This window comes from Aedes aegypti, chromosome 3 (assembly GCF_002204515.2).
Source record: "Aedes aegypti strain LVP_AGWG chromosome 3, AaegL5.0 Primary Assembly, whole genome shotgun sequence".
NCBI lineage: Eukaryota > Metazoa > Arthropoda > Insecta > Diptera > Culicidae > Aedes > Aedes aegypti.
This window is the reverse complement of record NC_035109.1, coordinates 293,216,584-293,244,360: the sequence shown is the minus strand read 5'-3', so window position 1 is coordinate 293,244,360 and position 27,777 is coordinate 293,216,584. Positions and strand designations below refer to the sequence as shown.

Genomic DNA, 27,777 nt, shown 5'->3' with positions numbered 1-27,777 from the left:
GGGTTACCTTAGAACTTACTTAAAAGTTTCATTAGATGATACTTAGGAAATTTCTTTAGTTTTTTTTTTCAACGACTTCTCCAATAATTTCTGGAAAAAGTCGTTGGCATTTCCCTAGAAAAATTCTTTGGAAACATGCTTGGCAAATTTATCAAAGAATTACTAAAGGAATTTCTGACGGAATCTTGGAATATTACTGCCTGATTGGGGTGATCCCTGAAGGTATTAGAGAGACTTCTGGTTGAAAGCTTGACATCAAACGACACTTTCGGTGGAAATTCCAAGAAATCCCCGGAGAATTTGGATGTGGAGTGTTGAATTCCTAGATATGTCTTGATGCGAATCTTAGAGGTAGTCCTAGGGCAATCAAAGGAAGAATTACTGGATAAATTCTTGCAAAGCTTTCTAGAAAGTTATCTGCGGATTCTTTTGAGGAATTGCTGATGGAATTTCTTAGGTGATTTCAGGTTGGATTCTTGAAGGAATTCAAAACCAAATTCTTCGAGGTACTCCTTAGGAAGTCCGTAAAAATCACTATACCTATAAACCCTGGAAGAAATCTTCCGAGTAATATCTTAATCAAGTTCTAATGAAATTCATGAAAAACTGCATACAGAGATGTGAGTAGAACACTTGTCGTATTATCACAAGGAATTCACATGAAATGACAGATCAAAATATGTGCTGGGCGGATAGCGATTGAACGTCTTGAAAATAGGAACTCTGTGATTTCCTCCATAGTTTTAGTTTAGAAAATACTCAAAAATTTAATCAGTAATTTTAGATACCTCCAGAGATTTCCTTGACTATCGTGGAAAACTGTCGTTTAGCATTCCAACCAAGAGCTTATGGATATCTTCTGGAGTTATTCCAGAAATTCCACAAGGCACTTTTTGTAAAATTTTCTAAGAAAATCTACAAAAACAATCCCGGCATTCTTCCACGGACGTCTCCAGGGAAATATCAGCGAAATACTTAAAAAATATTGAACAATTTTTAGAAAGAAGATCCGAGAGGTCTTCGTAAAGAAAACCCTGCAGTAACTTATGATATTATGTTTTTGGAGTTCTAAAGTAACCCATGAAGTTAAAAAACAGTCCAATTTTGCTGGTTTTTCTGAAGCAATTATTTGAAAAACATCGGACGGCCATCCCTGAAGAAATTTGTGTAGAAATGATCAGAGGCATTACTGACATAATTGCTCAGTGTTGTAAGCAATCACGTTAATCGACACGTTTTTGCTAACATTCGGTACTTGCCTTAAACATTCACAACACGAGCGATCAAACGAATGTCGGGAAAAAAAATGTCAATTGAATGCCTCTGACCATGATAGCTTCACTAGAAAACGTTACGGTTTTGTTTGTTCCTGTCATTTTTCGTGATTGGCGCTGCTTTCACTGTATGTGTGTAACATTGGACATTACAAGTAAGGGTTCATTCAAATATTACGTAACGCAAAATTTGCCAATTTTAGACCCTCTCCCTCCCCCACGTAACAGCTTTTGTATGGAAAATTTTGTATGGACCGTAACACTATGTAAGACCCCCTCCCTCCCCCTGTTGTGTTACGTAATATGTGAACGGTCCCTAAGATCGAACTATTCTCGCGAAACATTACTAAAGGACCTATCTAACATTGAGAGGCTCTCTTTGTTTACTTTCTCTTTCATATATAACTGAGTCACATTAAACTCTTCTGTTGCGTTTTTCGTATGAAACGCTAGTCAAGGAAATTGATTTTCGATCTATAGTGAAAAACTTCCCAAAATCTTTAGTGTTCCACTGTTATAATCGAAAGAGAACGAGAGAGGAGAAAATCTCTCATTTGTACATAGGTCCTTTAGTAATGTTCCGCGAGTATTCATGTTGCTTATGGTACGATGTGTCTGACACTGAGGGCCGATTTCTTCACCTTCGCTTAAGTCGTAAACCACGTTTACCCATACGATTAAACCAGGTTTAAGGCCTAAGCGGTGGTGAAGAAACCGCTTATGAGACAAAAAAACTTAATAATTTCTTAAGCAATAATTATGATTTGGTGCCACAACGATTATTGTTGAAATTTGTAAGTTTTACTTATGATTTTGGTGAAGAATTTCATTACTAAATCTCATAAGTCAACAAATGGAAAATAGTTATAAGTGCAATGATAATTGCCTAATTAAATTTATCAATCACTGATACCGGTTGCCTGTTATATCAGGCGAGCTCAAAAGTTGACATGTTTTGATAACATGTGAACTATTTTCGATTGACTTGTACCCAACATCGAAAGCGGAGCAGTTTTTCTAGCGATTGTTATGAAAATTATTTACAGTAATGGTTCTTAAATATTTCAAAGCTCTCACTTATGAAACTTATGATCCCATTTTCGCAATGATTAAGCGTTAAATGAAACCATAATTTGGTTGATTTATAAGTCATGATTTATGCACTGAGGCAAAAATACTTAGGTTTTCCATAAATCAAGACTTATGAACCAGCCAAATTATGGTTTCATTGCACGCTTAAACATTTCGAAAATGGGATCATAAGTTTCATAAGTGAGAGCTTTGAATTCTTTAACAACAATTACTTGAAATATTTATCATAGCAATCGCTAGAAGAACTACTCCGCTTTCGATGTTGGCTACAAGTTAATCGAAAACAGATCATATGTTATCAAAACATGTTAATTTTTGTGCACGCCTGAAATAAAAGGCGTACATCATTATCGATTGATAATACGATTTGAGTTAATACCATTGCGTTTATTACCGAATTTCATTGATTGACTTATGAAATTTATTACTGAAATTCTTCACCAAAATCATAAGTAAAACTTAAAAATTTCAACAATAATCGTTGTGGCGCCAAATCAAAATTATTCCTTAAGAAATTATTAAGTTTTTTTGTCTCAGTGTACTTAACCAAGAATCAGCGTCAGTAGTTTCAGGAATCCGACAGTGACAGTGAAACCACAGATAACAGACGTTGAAGTCCGATTGTAAAACTGTGTAAGACAATAAACGGTCATTTTGAATGGCAACGCAAGTAGCAACATCGTGGTGGCGCTGTCATCGCTAAGTTCCCATGACGATGTCAGTGGTGAATATGAAATATTTCAAGATACTGATATTCACGCGGCGCTAGTGATTGCAAGGAGTTTCAATTTGAATATTTACACAGGTTTTCAGAAAAACTTTGTTCCAGCATAAACATCTGTTATCTATGGTGAAACTGTCTAGGATTTCAGTGGGGAACCACTTAGATCTCCCAAGAAATTTGCCAAATACTTTTTCGTCTCTGAATTTTGTTATTCTCTACGAATCCGGTACAAATTGAAAGAAATATAAGCCAAGGATCATTTCAGGATTTCATGAAACCACCTAAAACCTTTTTAGCAATCTATTTATTATGTTTTCCATAAATCTTTCGAAGAGCTTTCAAAAAAATGTTCAATTATCCCCTGAATTCTTGTTAGCATTCCTGCAAAGATCTCACCAAGAATTTGCCATGACACTTAAGGTGATTATAAAGCGAAACCAAACTTTGAATTTTCATGTGCACAAGACTGGAGAATCTGACAACAGTTCGCGTTGAAAACCAATCAAAATGCTTGCTTGCTGGTGGTGACCAATAGGATAAATTTGCAACGCGGAGCGCTGTATGGTTTCCAAGTCTTGTGGTCTTGAAAATTTGAGGTGTGGCTTCGTTCTATAATCATCTTAATGGTAACCTCTCGATAGGGTGTCCATTCAAAATCAGTTTTCCAATTCCCGGATTTTTCCCGGACGACTAATAAATTAAAAATACGGATGACAATCCTGCGGATGGTTGTCTGCAACTTGCATAAAATTTGAACAAATTTGAAGGACTTGCTCTGACTTATTTATGAATTATTTTTAATTAAATGTATAGAACACTATAAGCTTAAAACGATTTGAATTTCGAAAGAGTTTTGACAAATAAATTTAAAATATTTGTTGAAGTATCTGAAAGACCGTCTTTCTCCTAGAATTCATAGGAAGTTCAGAAAGATTTTGGAATTATATAATCAAATTTCTTCTCAGTGTATCTAACTTCCACAAAAGAGCAAAGTTCAATAGCCAAGCCATTTAACTTTTAGGAATGTCTTCGGAAATGCGTTAGACATGACCAGGGCTAGTTCCTGGAGAAACTCTTGATCTAGTAGAATTCATGTTGGAATCAAGGACATACTTTTTAACAGAAACGATATCTTCAAACACATTATATTGTTATCCTATGAAGCTGGCGGAACGGTTTACATGAATCTAAGATAGCATCTTCCAAGAAATCTTTAAAAGATTTGGTCAAGAATCTCGTCAAAAAACTGTCCAAGAGTACATAAAAGATCTTGTTGTTCATTTATGCATCGAAGATCTTGCCATGGAATTTGTTGAAAATGATTTAAAGAATTCGTTGTAAATCCCAGGGCTAGTAGCGGTCAGACAGCTGATAGCACTAATAGTGATTCAAATTATCAAAAAAAGTTACTTAATAACCACAAACATTAGTTTGAACAATTAAAGATCAGACACAAAACATAGTCTTGATAATCAAGAATATTAGCAAGACTACACATTATATAAAATTAAAAATGAAATTACCTTCAATAATTCGAAATATGTCTGAATAGTTAGTTGTTTTAAACGAATACAGTCGACTCTCCACTTCTCGATGTTCTATATCTCGATATCTCTCCCTATGTCGATGATTTCTTCGGTCCCTTCAGTCTGCATACATTTCCTCTCTCCATATCTCGATATCCTCCTTATCTCGATATCTCCATATCTCGATGTGCTCCTGTTGATTTTATGTTCTAAATTTTCTCTCCGTATGTCGATATGACTCATAATCATAGGTGACTAGACTAGATTTTAGTGGTTCAAAACAATTTCATAACGCGAGATGACGTCTGCTTGTTTATTATTTTCCTGGTAACGGAGTGATTTTCAATCTAGTGTTCATTAAAAATTTGTTCTATGTCTCGATCTCTCCGTATCTCGATGGTCCCTTCGATATCGAGATGTGGAGAGGCGACTGTACATATGGATATTGAACATCATTCAGGGGCAGAGTGTGCCATTAAAAAAATTGGTAAATCTTGTACGGTGCGCATGAAAGCTAGGTCGCAGAGCTAGGCTTACGCAACAACTTTTAATTTCCAATCATTAGAGAAAATCTTCTGGACATTCAAAATGCATCAACTCTGAAGAAATAAATTCTGACAAAATTCTTCCATTAAAACTGTTTACATGCCTGAGCTGTGGAACACATTTCTAGAGATTTTTTTTATGGGGATTTCAGGAAGAGTTCTGGAGTAAGTTTACGATGATAAAGAATGATTATTCAGCAGAAAAATTGCAAATAAATTTCTAAACGTTCTTGTGGAATTTCCGGCAAAATCGATAATTTAAAACAGAAGAGGAAAAATATCAGTAAAAATATATTAAAACTTAACCCTCACGTGCTCACAAAGTAGCCTTATCCAAGACTTTATTGTTTTCGATGAACTCGAGAAAAACTGAATGAGGTCATTATTGGGTTAAAATCTTGGCTATAATAATAAAAGATTGATTCAGACGTATTATAATAATCTAGACTAGATATTTTTCAATACTTGAAGTATTGAAAACAAACGTATCATTAACGCCTCTACTAGCAGCTTTAACATTTTACCATAGAAAAATAGTCAAACCGCTATAATTTTTTTTTGGTTTTCAATATGTTTGCAAGATCAATGATCAAAATCGACACAGATTCCAAAAGTAGAAGAGTTTTTTTAACTTGTGAAAAAATGATGCAAAAATATTGAAAAACAAAAAGATAATCGCGATGTGAATTTTCCTCTTTTGTAAAAAATGAAGCTGCTAGTAAAGCATCAAGGACTAATTAATAACACTTATTTCAAACTGATTTCAACACAATTAGACAATGCAACCATGCGTGTTTAAACAATGACTATTTTTATTCGAAAGCGAGTATTTGGAATAGAAATGGTGGTTTGGAATCGTAGAGATAGAAGGCTTGATACGCGAACGAATGCCTGGCGAATTTGTTGAAATTTCTGGTACAATTTTTGAATCTATTTTTTTAAATATATTACTGATCTAGTTTCCTGGCAAATTATTATAGGAATAATTTCTTCAATAACAAGTTTCTTATAAATATGATAAAAAAATGTTGGTTGAAATTTCAGAGATGTTTCAGGCTTCTTTGTTGAGTTTCTTCCAAAAGGTAGGCCAAAGATCCCTTTAGGCTATTCTTCCTAAATTTCCCCAAAAATCTAACTAAATAAACTCAGTTGGTCTGTCTGGAATTAGGCTGACATTTCAAAACTTTATCAGAACTTCGTTGTAAAATTCCAGATATTCTATCACAAATGTCTGTGCACTATTTGCCTCTCCAGACACTTTGATATATTGATAAAAAAATGTTTTCATTAGAATAGCCTCGAGGTTACGCTTTCGCTTCGTAAGCGGAAGGTCATGGGTTCGATAGAAATCAAACGAAAATTTCGCCAAGATCCTTGTCATGAATCATCCTGAAAGTACCCTACTAAAAATGTTTAATAGATCTTAATTGTATATTTCTACCAAACCACCAAAAGATAGTGATAGTGGGATGGATGGACACCCTGAATGACAGATCCTTTAGCGTTAATCGGACAACATTTTTAGAACTTGATTTGAATTCAATTTTGTGTACTTAATAATAAATGAAATTATTGCTGAGATGTCTTGCATTTAATTCTCATACAATTAAACTATTTTGTTTTAAATATCCCTGGGCTTGGGATTATATTTTCCGGAAAGCGATTAGTTTTGATAATTGATCGCTCTTGTTAGTAGTTTTGATTAGATATTGGGTGAATTTCAAAGCAATGGCAGCCTTTTTATTACAAAATTTAGATTTTATCTTCTGACCTAAAGATTCTGGTTAAACTACTGCATAGTACGGCTATCACTCATCAAAATTACTTTCACTTCGGGAAAATATAATTTCAAGCTTGCGAGAAGATTACAAACTGAGGGTGGGTTAGGAGCACAATCAGACCCTTGAATGTGCAATGTGGGGTAGTAATTACACACTTAGATTTTCTTTCGTTGTTCGGTAAATTTTGTTACCGAAAGCGTACAGTAAATAAATATTCAACTGATGTTTCGGTATTTCAAACGAGCTTTACCGAAAAAACGTTCACAATTAGGCGAATTCAAAGAATATTTGTTTGTTTTCACAGAAGTCGTCATTTTATTTACCGAAAAACTTGTAAACCATATAGATTCACCGTAGCCAGTAAAAGTTTACCGTACTTCGGTGCCTAGTGCTACGGTGCTTTACCGAACAATTGGTAACTTGTGTTTTTAACCGCCATGTTTATTTGTGTAAGCAAAAATATAGGTACCGTGAGAAAAAATGAACAGTGTCAGGCATCGTAGAATAGATCAAGGTAAATAAATCAAATTAGATTTACTACAGAATACTAAAAATAGTTATTTTTGTAGATGGAAGTTGACCAATCGAAGACAGAATCGGCGGCACCAGTTTTGTTCGCTAGAAGGAGCGAATAGCTGAAAACGTCCCGCAGGACTGTTGCATATAGTGGATAATCAATGGATTATTCAATTGCAGCAGAATTTGCAACTTACTTTTGATGGTAGAATCGCTAACAGTGAAATATTTATAAAAAAAATAAACATGTCGAAACGATCTTGAAATGACTTCGATCATTTCTTTATACATCACAATACATCGTCATTATTTTTTATTTTTGATTATCCTATCCAATTCTGACTGCCTGCAAATATGAACAATGCGTTCGGTAATTGAATGAACGTTACAAATCGTTCGTGAATAGTTACCGAACGATTTGTAATATTTTGACAGCTGTGTTTTGATTTGAATTACGGATTGTTCGGTTATTATTAAGTTTACCGGAAGCATTACCGAACGCTCAGCGGTTTATATTTCGGTAAAAAAAATACCGGAGTCGGTGATATTTTCTAAGTGTGTAGGAATGCCATTGACGGTTTGTAATCTTCTACGAGGATTTCGAAACCCAACAGGGCGCGTGCACCGGGTTGCGGATAGGAGCAAAAGAAGATCAATATCATCTACTTAAAATAATAGAGCAAAAACCCGTTCCATGATTAGGTAATGTTTAGCGATATTCTATGGTGCTCTAGTACTTAAAAATTCTTCACATATTGGGAATTCTGGCCTTGATAATATCAATAGTGATAAAAACATAGATTAATACCTAATACCTAATAAATACAATGTAGCTTCAATGTAGTAATAAATGAAATAAAATCAATCTTCTATACTTGACAAGGTTTTGAAGACAATCAATGAGTGAAAGAACTACCTATTAGAAAAGCTACGTCAGCTAAGCCTATACATATACAAATGTTGGTCATAGGGTCATGGCGAGCATTCGGTATGTATGTCTATGACTGATTCTTATCTAATAGGGGCACTAGAAAACCACAATGACAATTTCGAAACAAATTATTTTTATACATCGGTCTTACGATCCGAAAGTCATTTTTTAAGCTATTCATTATTACTGTTTAATTGTTTATTATTCTAACAAAACTACATATAATTAATTGGCATATGGGGAAATTCAGCCCGAGGCTGGTTCATCCCCGAACAAAACTCCATATTTAACTCATTACTAATCACTGTTCCTATATTCTCTCTTTTTCACCTTCTTATTTGTTGCATGATTATGATCATTACTAATGTAATGCATGAGCATGCACAATAAGAATAATTTCAGGATTGTAAGCAGTCAATGGATAACTGGATAGAATAGCTTCGAAAAGGGTGCTCAAAATAGAATAATTCTGGTCAGGGAAGTATTATCATCAAGAGTAAGTAAAACATTTCATTTTAACTCCTACATGACACAAACAAATGATGTAATAATATCAAATATTTTTATATAAATCAGCACCGCCAATCAGTGAACTAAATTATAATTTTATATCTGTACATGATAAAAACAGATAAAGGTTGTAAAGTTGTCACCATCGATTGAATTGCGTTTCTTATAGTAATGTTCAATCATTATCAAAAGCTCCTAAAGCGTCGCATCGTGCCATTAGCATTCCTTAGCATCACTCTCATATTGTTATTATTTTGTTGTTTATAAAATTTCTAGAAAGCGATCAGCTCATTCTTTCTTACTTGTACAATTGTTAAGAATTTTAATAAATCAAATCAAACTTCAAAACTCAAATTAAATTGCTTTCAGCACATTTACATTTTGCAGCATTAATCGCATTACTGTGACAAGTCTTCTCCAATTTCCTATACCCTATCCCAACCCTTCCTATAATTTCCGATGGTGTTCAAGCGGTCCGCTTAGACTATTACGGCCATTACCTATCCCTGCCCCGGCTTTGAACTGACTTACGCTCTCATAGCCCCACCAAACGCTGCAAAATGAAAATGAAATTAAACTATTTTGTTTTAAATATGAAACATGTGCATGATTGAAAAACAGATCATGTAAATTCAAAAGGATAAAAAATAATGAAAAAAATCTTCAAAACAAAAAAGAATCTAAACATTCAAATATCTAGATGGTAGAGCAGCGAAAAGGCTAACTGTGAGAAGCTCTTCCCACGCAGCACAAAATGATGTCGCGGGCCGTACGTTGGGCAGGCCTGATCTATGATTTATTCCTGGAATTGTTCTATTCAACAAATTTTCTGAAAATCAAGATATATTTCTTAAGAAAATCTTAAAGTAATCTCTAATGCAACTTCTGTAGAGATTCTTGATGAACTCCCGCAAGCATGTTCGAAAACAAATCTAGATGAATTGGTATGATAATTGTTGTAGAAAAAGACAATTAAATTCCTGGATAATGACCTGCGTGATGTAAACCAACGTAGTACGGTAATTTTTTTACCCTTTTGCACTGTTCAGCTATTGAATTAACGGTAAAATTCATCGTAATCCGTAAAATGCGCTTAGTCTGTAAACGGTGCCCACTTTACTATGAAAATTACTCACTTTACTATGAAAAGGACTGCAGGAATAATTCCTGCATAAAATGCTTTGTAAATTCTTAGAGAAATGTGTGCAGTAACTTCAAAACCCCAATCACTAATCTAATTTATAGAGTTGTTCCTGGGAAAATCGCTGTAGGAACTCCTGAAAGAATCTTCTTGGGTTCCTAGGAAAATCCTTAAATGAATTTCTTGAAAAAAAAAATATTCTCTATAGATTTTTTTGGAAAGGTCCTGTATAAACTGGAGAAATCACACTGGCACAATCACTGGAGACAAACTCAGAAGAATCTCTAAGAATACTAACAGATAAATTTCTGTAGACATTACTGAATGTAATAGCGTTCAATTCAGTTTTGAAGAAAAAGCTCTAAGCATCATTTGAGAAATCGCAGGAGGGATTTCTGGATGAATTCTTAGAAAAATTGGTGGAAAAATCCCAAGAAGTATTGCGGGAGCGATACCTGAGCAGTTCATAACTGTATTCTAGAAGAAACCACTGGAGAAATCTTTAGTAGAATTCTTGAAAGCTTTCCTCGGGGAATCCGCGAAGAAATTCCCGAAGAACCTGTGGAACAGCCACATAAGAAATTCTGAAGGTGGAGCCATTTTGCACCATTCACAACAAGAAAACGAGATTCAGAGACCATTTTAGTGAAGAGACTTTAGAGACCTTCCATTAAAAATAGACTTCCATTTAAATAGAGACCAGGTCTCTAAACAGGGACCAGCTACCAACCTTGCATATCCGAAAAGATTGGGAACCTATGATCTAGATAAAAAGCCGGAAAAATGCCCAGGGAAATTTTTGGAGGAACTCTATGGGGAATACTTGTTTAAATATATTTAGAAAGTTTTGAAGAGTTCTTCAAAGGATTCGTGGAGTAATCCATGAAAGAGTGTGAGAGAATTCCTGGGAGAAACCGTGGAAGAATTCTTAAGAAAATTCATATAAAAAAGGTTGAAAAAATTACTGAAAAAAGTGAAAGAAATTCTTGTAAGGTTCGTGAAAAAAAATGAACGTTTTTTTTCTCGAAAACTGTGGAACAAACATTTGAGGATTTTCTTGGAAGAACTCTTGTAGGAGCTTTTAGTAAATCTTCTAAGAAAACTACTAATCTAGAATATTCTGGAGAAATTCTTCTAAGCATATCGAAAAAAAATCTCTGGAGGAATTCCTAGAATTAGTGGAGAAATCCCTGAAGGATATTTTTTTAAAGAAATCCTAGGAGAAATCACCTGAATTGCTGAAGCTTCTACCAGAAAAATCTGAGGAGATATATGAGGAATAGTCACGTTAATAAATTCGAAAGTTTCTCTGGAGCCTCACCCTTTTGTCCCAGGATTGACAGTGGAAAAGTGACTTCAGAAAGCATTTTGGTCGCTAGACTTTAGAGACCTTGCATTAAAAATAGACTTTTTAGAGATTTGAATGAAACGAAACAGCTACAAACAATTCTTACCTTGGCACATTGGGGTCACTAATCACGTAAGTGAACTGATTGCCAGCCACCACATTCGCCGGGGTATCTTCGTCCACACAGAGCTTCCCCCGCTCGCAGGGAATTCTCCTCAGATAATCCGCCTCCGCCCCTTTATTGCACTTGTTGTTGAAGGCCACCTTGTCCAGCTTGTCGAACATTCGCTGGCAGGCCACATCCTGGTCGAAATTGTTCCTATTGGAGTAGTACTCCAAGAAGTTGTGCTTATCCAGCACGGCCAACGTAATTGGGAAGGTAAGATTCACCCTGCTGGTCACATTCCCGTAGATGTATCCAAACGTGTCCGATTCCGTGTTCTGCTGTGAGTGCTTTTCCGTCTTTTGAAAGCCAAACTTGATCAGGAACCGGAAGAACTGATCCACCCGGAACGATCCCCTCAAATGGGCCCCATCCGAGGGTTGACTTCCGCCCAGCAGCCCCACCACGAAAAGCACCAACCCAGCCCTAATCCATCTCCCGGAAAATCTCATCTTGTCGTTCACCCCCACCCAAACCGAACCTTTCTCTTCAGCTACTTCCTGATGCAGCTCTAGATAGCACTTTGTCTTACTTCACAGCCCTCGGTGGCGGTCCTTCAGATTCAGCCTTGATTGATAAAACAGAATGATACACCCGCCCCCCAAATGGAATCAATCATATTTCTGCCAGCAAATCAGATCCCCACTCGATTGCCATCGCTAAGTTTTGTTTCACCACTCGCAACACTTGCACTCGGTTCCCGCGTGTCAACTCGAGGGCTTATAATTATTGCCCGTACGGATTAAAAGCGCTGCACTCGTTTTTTTTCTTTCACGGTTTCTTTGCAATCAAGCAAATTTACAACCTCGTCCACAGAAATCGCGTCGAATGTTGACTTTCTTTCTCTGACTGCTTGATGCACCTTTCTGTCAGCACACGAACGAATGAATGAATGAAAAGCTCGTGATGATGCGGTGATGTGTGTAAAAAGGGGAGTAGAAAAATATGAATGATAATGTGAAGCTCATGACAGCGCAAAAGGGACGAGGTTGAAAAACAAATAAGGCGGGATCGAACTATGCACTGTGCGAAAACGTTCGCTGGTATTCGAAGGATTTGTAAACCCAAAAAACTGGTGAATTTCAAGAGAGAATCTGAGAGATAGTTAAAAACAATGTACAGTCATTTTTCGTTTGTTGCACTAAACCTGTAGCCCTCCTGGTGAAAGACTTTCACTGATCGGGCTGAGTTCTAGCTGTGTTTATTTTTTGGATTTTATATCGCTTGTACCACTATAGGAACACATGTACCTATAATAGCACTATTTCCAATATCTGTTCCTATAAGTAGCACTAGTTTCGAGGCGTAGTCAAAACACAAACCAAATTCGTATATTATTAAAACTTTTTTTTTTCATCTAAAGCTTTTGAATGATGTAAAAAAGTTCTCAATTCTTTTATTATTTTGCCTAATGAAAAAAAGTGTCTCTTAGTAGTGCTACTATAGGAATACGCAAAGAATTATCAGCTATTCAAAATAATAATATTATTTGTTGTTTCAAAAAAAAAATACGCAATTCAATACAACTGGATGTACTGAGTTGAAATAATTTTAATTATTTTTGAATCAACAATAATCTACATCACTTTGAATGTAACATGCATTCATGTCAATAATAATTCTTGTTGTTCCTGATGTTTAGTTTTGCTTAATGTCAAATATTGAACATGTGAAACGCCATGTTTTTTTTTCTTTTGTGAAGTGAAAACGTGTTAAATAACTGTGAGCCTAACATACCGGGTGTATACAAGTAAGTTTTTTCTTTGTTTCTCGATTTTGTTTCCAATCTTTCTTAGTTATAGTCCAATCTTCCTAGTTATAGTCCACCCACAAACATTGTGAATGGAAACAAATTTGCAGAACTGAAGTTTGAAGGATAGGGTCCTAAAGCCCTGTCCAAATTTTAGTGCCAAACCCTTAAGTTTAGGCAAAAAACACATGTTTACTCGATTTTCTAATGTTTTCTTTTGGTTTAAGTCCAAAAAATATTTTTTTAGATTTTGTCAAACTTTTGGCTTAAACTCAAATTTTGTGTGTATTATGTTCAACGTGTCCGTTCCGAAATGTCAGATAGGAACAATCCCAGTGTTAAAACTAAAACCCCTGTGGTGTTTTTGTCGACTAAGCGAACGTCAAACATGATCTAAAGTGTCAAGGTTCATTTATGGACCAATTTTTAAAATTAAAATTTAAATATGATATAGCCATTATTTGAGCGGGAAAAATTGCTAGAGTAGTTACAGTAACATGCTCTTTCGTGTTATTAAATAACAACAAGATTTCATTAAAAATTTTAGGACCCAATTGCGAAGGTAATTCCGTCTATTAATATTTCATTAAGCCATATAAATAATGAAACACATATTTGTTTCAGGTGTAGTCATCAGCAAAATCTGAACGCTAAATAAGCCAATTGAAGCTAATCACCTTGAAATGTTAGACATGCAGAAATATGTGATTGAATAACTTTTTTTTTCTTTGAAATGTTTTTTTTAGAAAAATAATGAAAATTTTCGAAGCTTCAAACAAATAGAAATGTCAAATAATGCAAATGGATTTATTATTTAAACGGATAAAATAATCTTTGATTCAAAAAATAACATTGCGTTGTTTCAAAAACAAAATTTTTATTTCAAATAGAAAAATTTGTTGTTATAAAAACATATTTTTTTCAAACAAAAATCATACTTTTTTAAAACAAAAGTTATATTTGTTAAAACAAAAATTATATTTTTTGAAACAAAAATTATATTTTTTGAAACAAAAAATATATTCTTCAAACTGTTTTGTACGCGGTTGTCAAAATCAACAAAAAAAAATTGTTGAACCAAATTCGCAGTGTTGTTGAAACAATAAAAACCAATTATAGGCCGGCAAACTATACATATTTTTTTATTGAAATCATACAGAATTCATTTATATTTAAAATTGTTTTCTCTGCGTGAACAACAGTTCTACTATAGGAGATAGGGAGCTTAAATTTTAACGAAACTATTTATTTTGATCATTTTTTGAACAACACTAACTGCGAAGCTATGGTAGGGAGTCGGATCCTATTCTTGACACTTTTGACTGACTTCGACAGTTTTTGGCCATCGCACTGCAGAATAGCACCCAATTCTAATATGTTGTAGTTGGCCGACGGGCCATTCCTGGCACTTTTATTCGAGTTTGACGTTTCCTCACTACCGCCACCTAGTTCGCGGTTGGCCAAATGAAGTATTTTTAGCATTGGGTGTAAATGTTCACGTGACTATGTTTCAAATTGATAATTGTTCTAGTTGTTACGTCTGTTTGTCTGTGGTTCAAGGTATTCGGGGCCTTTTGATCGGCTACATCAGATAGTTTAGTGAGAAATGCGCTAAAAGCTAAATTTATTTTATTAGTTTTGGGTCCGGGTTTACATTTTTAAGTGGAAACTTACATATTTCGTCCGCAGTCCCTTTTTTGGCAAACAAATAATCTAATTTGCAATAATACACTCAGGCAAATAAACTATCGATAAACATAGGAACCCCTTATGAAAATTCGCCACAAGAAATCGGATTGAAATTCATAAATTTGCCTTATGAAACCAGAATTAGAAAACAAAAAACGTTTTCGCGGCAACCTGGAATCGAACCAAGGACCTTGCGATCGATAGACCCGAGCGTACACCACGCGCCTATCGACGCCTTGATGTGAGTAGATGCTGAAACGATACACAAAGCGTTCGTACTGCAATAACCGTTCCACCTTTCATAAGGCAAAATGTATGAAATTCGATAGTCCAGTTCGCTGCGTGTACAACTTGCTTTTGCCCTGAAATCCAACCTATAAACTTTACAAAATTTCACACAAGTGTAATGACATACTTTTATAGATTATCACCAGGTTCTATTATTCGCTGAATCATACAACCCTGTACTAGGGTTCATCAGTTTAGTTCAGATACTTTATATTTTCAAATAGTCTACTTACAATAAGTTCAATATAAGAATAAATGCTTCCTCAATCAATCCAATTTCCAAATTAATCGTTGGTCACTCTCCTGCTATGTCTGTGGTATCAACCTATATCAGATCTAAAACCATTAGGAATTAAGGTCACACGCTTTCAAGTGCCATTCGCAGATGTGATGACAGCTGACGAATCTAGCACGCCGCGTTTATGTTGAGGGGTATTCAAAGCGTCGCAAAATTCCCCGTAACAGCCACAATATGCGTCGTAGTGAAGTGTTTCTTATTGCAAAGTTTCAGACAATTCGGCCGAGAATAACTCCCCATGCCGAAGTGAATCGTGGAAGTGCCCAAGTATAGCTCTGCTGCCTACCTAGATAAATAGCCCCTAACCTTCATATCAAAAAGATGGTGCAAAGATTTATATCAAAACGGTTGTAAAAAGACAGTAGTGGGACTAAAGGGGATAAAATAAAAAGCTGAAATTTGGCAAATCGACTAAACTATAGGCGATCTATCCAAAAATAGCGCATGTCGTTTTTATCGAGAAAGATACACTTCATTCCATAGTTCAATCTACTGGTATTGCTGTTTCCGTTTGACATGCAAATCTTGTCAAACTGGGCTTTAAATGGGTAACACAAAGTTATCAAAGGATACTTAGCAACCACGATCCATATCACCGCCAACCTAGCGAAGGAAACCAATCGTTAATTTCGCCTTCCTTGTAAAAAATCTTACCGCGTTTGGTGTCCCCGCATTTTATATTTTTTGTTTTCAAACGCACACAGCAATACATCACAACTATTGTTCCCGGTTCCAGAGCAGGGTTATTTTCAACCGGAAAGGAAATAACCATCGAAATGCCAAATTTCAACCGAAAGTTAAGCCACAGATAACAGATGTTTATGCTAGAACAAAAATCTTCTGAAAAGGTGTAAATATTTAAACTGAAACACGTTGAAATCGCTAGCGCCGCCACACTGCGTATTGCGTCAAACAGTTTAAAATTACCGTTATTTATCTTACACAGTTTTACCACAGATAACAGACGTTTAAGTCCGATTGTAAAACTGTGTAAGACAAATAACGGTCATTTTAAACGGCAACACAAGTAGCAATAAATAAATTCTGGAAGCGCTTATGTGCACCCAAGAAGCCTCGTCTGATGCGCTGCTTAGCGCTACGGCTCGCCATCGGAATCCAAGTTGTAAAACAACTGCTTAGTAGTGAAGAGCCTCTGAGAGTTACAATTTCGATCCCCGTCGAAAAATGTTGTTATCACTTCATTCATTGCGCTGAATTTTAAACAGCACATGTGATGGAGCGCATGAGATCGCATTGAGACACATCTCAAGAAAAATGAGGCGTACCAAAATGAGGCGTACCAAAATGAGGCGTAGGTATCTCGTTCGCTGGCAAGCAACTCTATACATGTCACTTAACGGCAAACGTCATTGTCACATGTCACAAGTGTTATAGATGAACAAATTCTTCAAAAACTTCAAACACGTCCCTATCACTACCTCAGCACCAACTCCTGTCAATCCTGTAAGGAAGTAATAAGGTGCAATCAAATTATCTATTAATGCAACATCGTATGATTAGCAGGCTTTGAGAAATGTGAACACGTAAACGGACAAACAAACAATCTCTCAGATATTGCTCTAATTTTGGATCGCACAGACGCCTCTCAATTTACTGGCGTAGTTGGTAGATCAAAGGTAAAAACAAATAGAAAATTTCTATCAAAAATGGGGTTTCTAGACAAAGACAGAAATCCTATGAAATAACTAAGAACAGTAGTCTCCGACGGACATGGGCGGAGATGAACGATTTTTGATGAAAAAGGCATTCGTGGAAAGGAAGGGCTCTGACGGACAAAGACAGAGTACCGAAAACTGGATTCTGACGGAAATGGGCAGGAATCCACAACATAACTGGTCTCTTATTAGACAGATTGTGATTACAAGTAAAAATCAATAATATTTTAAGCGATTGAAGAGGATACAATCAAGAAATGATTGAAATGACTGTAATCCTGAGAGAAAATAGTAGTAGTTCGAGTTTCATGGCCAGCAAGCTTATCGATATAAAATAATGTTGGTATGAAACTACCTAAACCACTGAAAGCATACGCTTCTAGCAGCGAAATAGTAGTAATAGAAGCAATCAGTGTAATTTTGTTTGTATCGTAAGATAGTCTAGCGTTGACATACTAGGGCTAGGCAGTGTGTGAAATCCAGTTACTTTTGGATGTCAATACAACTCTACACTGAGGCAAAAAACTTAATAATTTCTTAAGGTATAATTATGATTTGGCGCCACAACGATTATTGTTGAAATTTTTAAGTTTTACTTATGATTTTGGAAAAGAATTTCATTACTAAATTTAATAAGTTAATCAATGAAAATCAATAATAAACGCAATGATTATTGCCGAAATGAAAATATCAATTATCAACAATAGAAGCCTTTTCTTTCAGGCGTGCTCAAAAATTGACATGTTTATTACCATGTGGTCTGTTTTCGATTAACTTGTACCCAACATCGAAAGTGGAGCAGTTCTTATAGCGATTGCTTTGAATATTATTTCAAGTAATGGTTCCTGAATAATTCACAGCTCTCACTTATGAAACTTATGATCTCATTTTTGAAATGGTTAAGCGTTCAATGATACCATAATTTGGTTGGTTCATAAGTCATGATTTATGGAAAACCTAAGTATTTTTGCCTCAGTCTATATATATATATATATATATATATATAATCCTGGGTTTGCTGGCGGTTCGGGCTTTTTAAAAAACACTTAACTGATTTTCCTCACTAAATCACTTTATTACTTAAGCCGAAACGCAATGAAACACGGATAAAAATAAACTGAACACCGGTCACGGTCAGTCCGGTGGTTTTGTAGAATTGAACTGCTGACCTAGCAATTCCGGCTGTTGGGCATAAAGGTGTTGACGTTGCATAGCACGTGGCAGTGGTCCGATCCAAAGGTGATGACGGTGCATGTGACGTTGCACCTGTGGTGGCTGGTTCATGTCGTGACTCCTCCGGGGGGTGAAGAAGTGTCGTCCTCGATACTCAGCTCCTGGTTACCATGTCCTGGTGATTTGGTTTCAGGCTTCCTTTGGTGGGTTTTCCTCGATGTCCTTTTGTGGGTAAACCTTAAATGAATGAAGATAAGGTAAAGGGTGAAGAATAGTAGAGTCGACATCAGAGCGGTTCCTCCTAATAGACTCCATTTCCAAATCTGGTCGGTTTCGTGTTGAAGAGATACTTTTTCCAGTTTGCGTCTGTTCAAAAGGGTGGCTTTTTCTATTTTTGCAACGTCATGATTTTGCAAAATCTCGCTGTTTATCTGCAGATTGTGTAATGCTCCTTGAATAGACTCGCTTTCACTTATTTTTTCGGTAGATGTGAAATTTTGGTCCATAAATTCGATTGTACAATTTGAGAACGATACTATAAAATTTCCAGATAAGTATCTGTCGCTAGGACCGCAATTTGAGCGTAATTCTTGGTTTTTTGCATTTGAGATAAGAATTTTGTTATTGGTTATTAGTTTGGTTGTAGTTTCTGCGTTGATTTCCATTAGACATTGTGGCTCAGTTCCCATGATGAGTGGATAAATACACAGATCCTTGAATTCTTTGATAAAACTGTGTCTTTGGACGTAGTCGTCTGGTTTTGCAGTGGTGAAGAGTTGTTTTGCTTGTTTGATAAGGAATTGAGGGTAAGTCTTAATAATCGAATCATTTTGACTCAATGGGTGGATTCGCATGATTGTCGATTCTTCTGTCTCCAATTCTGGAACATGTAATATGTAGAGTAAAGTATTTTCGCTAGTTGCCATTTTTGGTGTAACAAAATTGAGTGCTTCTTCCGGGATGTCTAGCTGGACTCCTTGATTTCTGAGTATATCCTTGATCAGATGAATTTCTTTGCCAGATAACATTCTGCTGTTTGTGACGTGCATTTTAGAAAAGAGTATCGCTTCTTGAACGCTTGTTAGAATTTTGTTGAGTGTATCTATGTTCAGTATGGTGGTGATGACGTCAAGTTCATCGAGAATGATTTGATTGATTTGTTGTTTTTCGATTAGTTCGTTGATGGTGGTTGTAAGTTCCAAAATTCTTTTGCCGATTTGGTGATTAATTTTTACTTGATGATTATTTTCGTTGACAAGTTCATTGAGGCTTCTGTCGATTATCCGTGGGTCTTGAGCATCTGGGCTGCCCGCTATCCACTTCCACGCTGTGCCGATGATGTCCCATCTTTTGGACCGTTTGTGCGATATTGGTTTGATTTGCATAAAATTAGAGTACAATTCTCGTATCTTGTATTTACTAATTTCAAATAAAGCGTTATTATTTTGTTTACGATACACCAAATTTGTGAGTTGATTGATAGTAATTTCTATGTCTGTTAGGTTGATCGGGTGTACAACTCGGATATTTCCTGTCTGAATTCTACATAGGCTGTTTTTTTGCATCATTATCAAATCATTATGAAGATTCCTGATAGTTAGGTCTTGACATGAGATGTTTGTGAGAATGAGGGTGAATGTGATAAAGTAGTGAAGCATCTGGAAGCAAAAAGTTATAAAAGTAAATGGTGTTACATTTTTTTCGGTCTTTTGATTTTGTTTTTATGTCTTTTAATGTGACGGTTGTTTTTGAATGTTCTGTCTGTGACTTCATTTGCATTTGTTTTATTGGCTCTGGGTTGAGTCTTTGTGCGAATATTTGGAATAACATAAACTTCTTGCCCATCATTTATAATTGGAGGGTCTTCCTTATTAGAATTTTGAGAAATCATTTGTTTTTGTGCTTTACCCATGTTCAATTTTGCTTTAAGGAATAGCTCTTGGGCGTCTCTTATAATTTCTTCCGGGTTAACAATATTATTCTGGTTGAACAATATTTCATTTGGAGTATATTTAGTTGAAGAGTGTACAGAGTTGTTATATAATGCAACGGATAATTTTACAATTGATTTTGTACCCATTCCTCTGAATTTGTGCTTGTTGGTATTAAAAATTTCTATTATAGTAGAATGTGTACGCTCTATTTGTCCATTCGATTCTGACGAAGCGGCGTAATGAATTTGTGCCCCTAGCTGGCTAAGGAAATTTCTTAGTTGAATTGATTGAAAAGTGGTTTCATGGTCGGTGACAATTTCTCTGGGTACTCCAAAGGAGCTGAAATATTTTCCTAGTGCTTTCTGCACATGTACAAGATTTTTCGATTTCAAAACTATTAACTGTAAATGTTTAGAGAATGAATCTATTAGAGATAAGAAGCTGCATTTATCCATGATGAATATGTCCATGTGGACTCTATCTAATGGTTTTTCTGTTATTGGCCTGGGTGAAATTTTTATGTTAAATGGTCTGCGTTCATATTTGTGAGTATTGCATATTTCACATGAGTTTATAAAGGTTCTGATTTTTGAGTAAATATTTGGGAAAAAATATGATCTTTTAATTTTGGCTTCGACTTCAGTTATACCTCGGTGAGCTCTATTGTGTTCATTTATTATTATTTGATTCTGTCTTTCTTCATTTTGCACGTCTTCGACCATATTGTTAGTAAAAACGAAATGACCTTTTTGATTGAAGTTTTCTTTAAAGGACTCCTGTACCGTCTGGATAAGATTTTCTGGTGCCATAAGGGCTGTTTGTCTACCATTGTGGAAGGTTTTCAAAAGATGTGTGATATTTTCTTTTGTGTAGGTTTTCTGAGATACTATTGTTCTATGGTAGTTCTGGAAAAGGGTTTCTTGGATAATAGTATCTATACGGGAAATACGGAATATTATCTGATTTTTGAAATAATTTAAAGGGCGTTCCGTGAAATGAATATAGTTATTAGCTGAATCATCAGCTGAGTGAACAGTTTGGGAATCAAGGGAATCATGGGATTCAGGGGAGTTATTGGCAATGGAATTTTGGGAATCAAGGGAATCATGGGATTCAGGGGAGTTATTGGCAATGGAATCTGCATCATCTTCAAGATCTTCGGAACCTGAAAAATAAGGAATTTCATCATTATTGGTTTCATTAATATTTACTTCAACAGGCATTCTGCTTAGTGCATCTGCTACTACATTTGATTTGCCTTCTCTGTACTTGACTTCGTAGTCATAATCTTCCAGATCTAGGCGCCATCGCAAAATTTTTTGATTTTTCTCTGAACTTTTAATAAAAGTCAGAGGTTTATGGTCAGTTACTAAAGTAAATTTAGTCCCGTAAAGATATGGTCTGAATTTATTCACGGCCCATATGATTGCCAGCGCTTCCTTTTCGTTGGTAGCGTATCTGGTTTCTGCATCGTTTAGTGTTCTGGATGCAAAGGCGATTGGGCGTTCTATATTGTCTTGTATCTGAGATAGAACTGCACCTAATGCATATCCTGAAGCATCTGTTGTTACGATGAAAGGCTTATCAAACTGGGGATAGACTAAAACTTGATCTGTGGCAATTATCCCTTTGAGCGTATCAAATGCTGTGTGATACGATGAATCATTTATATTGATTGATGAATCTTTCTTGAGATATTTGGTCATAGGTCTAGTTATTTTTGAAAAATCCTTAATAAATCTTCTGTAATAACCTACTAAACCCAGAAACTGTTTAATCTCTTTCTGCGTTTTTGGTAGAGGCCACTTCAGAATTTTATCTATTTTTTCGGGGTTAGGTTTGACACCTTCATTTGAAATTATATGCCCTAGAAATTCGGTCTCTCGCTTGAGAAATTCACACTTATCGAGTTGGATTTTTAAGTTGAAATCCGATAAGCGTTTCAGGATAAGGCTAAGATTTTCTAAATGGTCTTTTAGATTATATCCGATAATAATTATGTCATCAAGATAGACATAACATTTGGTGCCGATATAATCTCCTAGGATATTGTTCATTGCTCTCTGGAATGTAGCAGGAGCATTCTTTAGGCCAAAGGGCATTCTCGTGAATTCAAAATGTCCTTTGTCCGTTGAAAAAGCTGTTTTTTCTATGTGGGCAGGATCCATCGGGATTTGATGGAAACCAGACTTTAAGTCGATCGTTGTGAAGTACGATGACTTTCCGAGGCTATCCAGAATATCCTCTATTTGAGGCATAGGGTATCTGTCGTCAATAGTGAGCTCGTTCAGCTTCCTATAATCTATTACGACGCGTACCTTTCTTTTGCCTGACGCGTCAAGTTTTTTCGGTACTACCCATATCGGTGAAGAGTATGGGCTTTTCGAAGGCCTAATGATGCCATTGTCTAGCATTTCTTCAATTTGCTGTTGGATATCGCCTTTAAAGTGGTGTGGGTAGCGATAGTTTTTTGTATAAATGGGAGAATCGTTTGTTGTTATAATTTTATGTTTTGTAGCTGACGTACATGAAAGTTTTTCTCCTTTCTTTTGGATCACTTCTTGGTGTTTGAAGAGAGTGCAAAGCAGTTCTTGTTTCTCTAGTTTCGAAAGATGATTTGTTCTAATTATAGACTCTATATCATTTTTGGAAATATGTTGAGAGTCAATCTTTTCTGGGAGAATTGTTTCAAAATTGTTTACTGTCAGTTGAAGTTTTGGAAGATTTTCTATGTTTTTGGTTGCAGAAATAACATGGATGGTCGATTTATTATTATGTGCTTTATATAGTCCTGGTTGAATGAAAACTTTTTTATGAAGTTTTTGGTATGTGGGTACCAACCAGTCTCCGTTGTTCATTGTATCAATAGTTATGAAATGATTGTAAAGTTTTTTTGCAGGGTAGAATTTTGAGTATGAAAATTGTTTATCCCTTAACGTAATGGTTTCATTCTCATAGTTGATTTGTGCTTTAAGTTTTGCAAGGGATTCTGACCCCAGAATTCCATCAAAAAAATAATGAAATTTCATTACGTAAAATTGCAAAGGTTTAAACGTATTTCCGAAAAGATCGAGTTCTCCTTTCGAAGTGACGTTGTTGACTCCGCAAACATTACTGATTTGTGTATTCGGTACGGTTTTAACGGATTCTATTATGTTTGGTGAAATAATATTTTTGTTTGCCCCAGTATCGATTAATATTTTTAACTGCTTTTTTGTTTTAGGATGATTCAGTTTTAAATATGGGAGGTAAGTTAGGTTGTTTTTTGTGTAGGGTTGACCAAGTGAAAATTTAGATCTAGATCTACTTCTTCATCAGATTCAGTTTCTGAATTTAAATGTGATTGAGTTTCCTCTTCTTCCGCTACATGATTATATATGGTTAACCGACTCCGAGTAGTTTTTATGTCCATTGGTTCAGTTGTATCTTTATGTTCGGTTTTTATAAAAGGTTTCTTATTTTGATTGAAATTTGATGATCCTTGGGATTTATTTTCAAATATTTTGTTTTTGTTGAATTTTTGGTCTTGATTCAGGTTTCGAGCTACAACTTGTTTAGATTTGAATTTGCATAAGAATGCGTATGCATCCTCAATATCCTTTGGTCGTGCAGCTTGTGCATAACCAAAGTACGGTTCTGAGAGTCCAGATATAAAGGCTGCTAGCGCATCCTCTTCAATGAACTCGTTAATGGCGTCCCAATGATTTTTGTATGTATCTTTTTGTTTTGCTAGAGTCTTAATATTTTGAATTATTTCTTTGGATTTTTTGTAGTAAATATGGATAGACATGTCTTCGGTCATTTTACAATGCCATAATTGGCTCTTGTATGTTGACAATTCGTGTCTATCTCCCAACGCGTTCGTCAATATTTCTTTTAAATCTTCAAATTTGTCCGGATTTCCGGCTAAGCAAAGAATGTCTTTTGCTTTGCCTTGGACTTTATTAGATACCGCAGTAAAGTACATTCTAAACTGCTGAGCTGATACATGTGGTTTTAATACATTAAGGGTTTCTTCTGCTGTTTCCAGCCATGAACTTAATTGTTTTCTATTGCCGTCAAATATGGGGATCATTTTGATCGGGTCTGGAATTTTGAATAGCTGGTCGATGTTACTTATAGGTTGATGTGCGATAACGTTTTCTTGAGTTTGATTTGTTTGCGTTTGAATTTGACTAAAATACGTGGCATGTTCTGTTTGTTGTTTTGCCAGTGCCTCCATCATCTGCATCATCGTTTGCAGTTTGGCATTGACTTCTTCCATATTGTTGTTGTCGTTTAGAGAAAGGATTTCTAGTGAAGGGATGTTCTTTATTGGAATATGTGCTAAGTCTCCCGAATCGGTAGACTCAGAGCTGTCTGAATCTGAAGACACGCACGCGCTGTTTCTAATTTTAGATAACAAGTGGTGAGTTTGCTTCAGACTGTTTCTTACTTTATGCTCCTTTGGCATGACATGCACTTAGAAGATAAAAGCAAGCTATAGTTTTGTTTGTTTTGAGCCGTACGATCTCTCGGAACTCGTATGACTCCCGAAATGTAATTCTCTTAGAACTTCACAATTTCGGTTGGAGGGGAAGCTCTCTTAGAACTCTTCTCACTCCAGGGGTTTAGCAAATTTTAATTTCGTAATGAGTTCGAGCCTTTCTCTTAGAACGGGCTTCAAACTCACGGAAAAATAAAACGCCAACCTAGGCGATGTTTTCACTTTCACTCGTATTTCGGTGTGGAATAGAGGATAAAGAAAAAAACACTCACCTTGCAATCGTTGTGCGTGGGTTCTCTCGACGTCCAACTTCACGCGGTGGAACCTCAACTCCGCTGCACCCTCGATGTTAGCGAATGCTTTCGCGGGTTCACTTCGATTCTGGCTGGTAGACCAGAGTCACTACACTGTTTTTCGCGAAATTGTTTTTCGAGCACTGCACGGCTGCGCCAATCCTGGGTTTGCTGGCGGTTCGGGCTTTTTAAAAAACACTTAACTGATTTTCCTCACTAAATCACTTTATTACTTAAGCCGAAACGCAATGAAACACGGATAAAAATAAACTGAACACCGGTCACGGTCAGTCCGGTGGTTTTGTAGAATTGAACTGCTGACCTAGCAATTCCGGCTGTTGGGCATAAAGGTGTTGACGTTGCATAGCACGTGGCAGTGGTCCGATCCAAAGGTGATGACGGTGCATGTGACGTTGCACCTGTGGTGGCTGGTTCATGTCGTGACTATATATATATATATATATATATATATATATATATATATATATATATATATATATATATATATATATATATATATATATATATATATATATATATATATATATATATATATATATATATATATATATATACATACATATATATATATATATATATATATATATACATATATATATATATATATATATATATATATATATATATATATATATATATATATATATATATATAGATATAGCCCAATCTTTTTGAACCACAGGCCGAATCGCAGAAACGATTTTGTGTGGCGGGCCATGTTTTTGAATGCATTCGCATGGAATCTGACAAAAGTAAGTAAATGAAGCAAATTTATTCTGGAGAAATCAATAAACAGAATATCATGGGAAAGTTCCTTTTGAAATCATGAAATAATTTTGCCAAGGATATTGTGAACTATCTATCCTATTTTCAGATCATGTAAGAATAATGCCAAGAATTTATTGAAAATCATACTCAGAATTCTGCCACCAAGTATTTTTCGATATCCTGCATAGGGTATTATGAGAATCGTGACCCGGAATGTGTCAGAATTTTCAAGCTTATGCGAAAATCTAGGACAAACTTATAAAATAATTCTGTTTAGGCTTTTACAAGAATTGTGCCTAAGATTCCTTCAAAATCTCAGCCGAAATCCTACATTGAAATGTTTGAGAATGCTGGTCAAGATTTCAAAAGAAACCTTCCCATAAGTCTGTAATAAGATTCTATCAAAATCTTACCTATGGTTATATTGTAACATGGCCCAGAATGTTTGAAATTTACGAAAATCCTGACTAAAAACCTATTAAAGATTCTGTAAGAATCCTGACCATGTTTACTCTGAATGTCCACAATTCTTTGAGAATCCTGCCAAAAATTCTGCACAAATCACTCTCAGCAAAATCAGGAAAATATTTATTACTAGAAATTTATGATAATATTAGAATATGATTCAATGAAATTATTTATGTTAGTAAATTTAGCCTTTTGGTAATTATTTTTGTTCAGGCAGCATTTATCGAATATTGAAAAAAAAACCAAGCCCGCTTTTCTGCCATTTTGGACTTCTCAGCTCAATAATAGCCATATTTATAAACTCGAAATGATCTAAATCCGCGGACTATGTTTTCATTGCGTGTTAATCTATAGACCAAAAATAACGTTCACATAAAAGATAAATCATTTGTGAACATTTAATTGCTTTCAACAACAGTCAATACTGACCTTTGTAAACAATATAATTAACATAAATTCCAAACATGGACATGGCGGAAATTTTATGGGAAAAAATATCATCAATGCAGAATGAAACAAAGTGCTCTAAAGAGTACGAAATGTTTTAATTTCGCAAAACTAATGACCGTCCAAACAGAAGGCTGGTATTCAAAGATGTAGTTTAACACTGCAAAACATTGCAATCAGTTCAAAAAAGCCATACGTGAGAAATTTATGTAGACCATATTCTCAGTAAATATTTTTGATTCCACAGTTAATGAAAAATTCAAGTGAGTACGTCAGAAAGCAAGCACATGAGCTATGAGATGTCTTCCTTATTGATGCCGATGTCATAATATGTGAATGTGTCGAATTTTGAGTTTTGGAGTTATCCATTACTAATCCAAAATGATTATGGGCCAACCACAAGACTAAATCATGAGTTGAGTAATCTATCAAAATTTGTAAACTTGTGTCTATAACAAACTTGTAACTTTCAAAGAATTATGAAACCGTTTTTAAAATCCACAGAATCCACAACACCTGTAATAAATTTAGTGCATACATTACTAAACAAAGGGAAATTAAACATTTAATTTAATTCAAAATGAGTAGATAGAGGAGAATGTAAGGAAATAATATGGTGCAATCAAATTACCTATTAATGGAACATCGTATGATTAGCATGCTTTGAGAAATGCGAACATGGAAACAGACAATCAAACAACCTCTCAGCTATTGCTCTAATTTTGGATCGCACAAACGCCTCTCAATAAGTCAAACAGATGAGCCAACTCATCCATGATTTTTTTTACTACTGAGTTGAATGATTGACAACTCACGCTTGAAAAATTTCAATCGTGAGTAATGAGAATTTGAGTTTTTCGCAACACTGCACCCTCGCTAAATTTCCATTCACACCGTTCATCAACTACTGAAAGTGCTTCCTTTCATTTCACCTG

At 35.4% G+C, this 27,777-nt stretch overlaps 1 protein-coding gene across 1 annotated transcript in view; it reads right to left on the bottom strand.

Moving 5' to 3' along the window:
- The window catches only part of LOC110677757 (integral membrane protein GPR180-like), a 41,748-nt gene extending 29,269 nt beyond the window's left edge, over positions 1-12,479 (bottom strand). Inside the window, exon 1 of the mRNA XM_021849075.1 lies at positions 11,495-12,479. Within this exon, the coding sequence (XP_021704767.1) occupies positions 11,495-12,003 (509 nt within the window). The 5' untranslated portion in view covers positions 12,004-12,479. The remainder of the gene's footprint in view (positions 1-11,494) is intronic.
- Between the last annotated feature and the right edge of the window lie 15,298 nt (positions 12,480-27,777).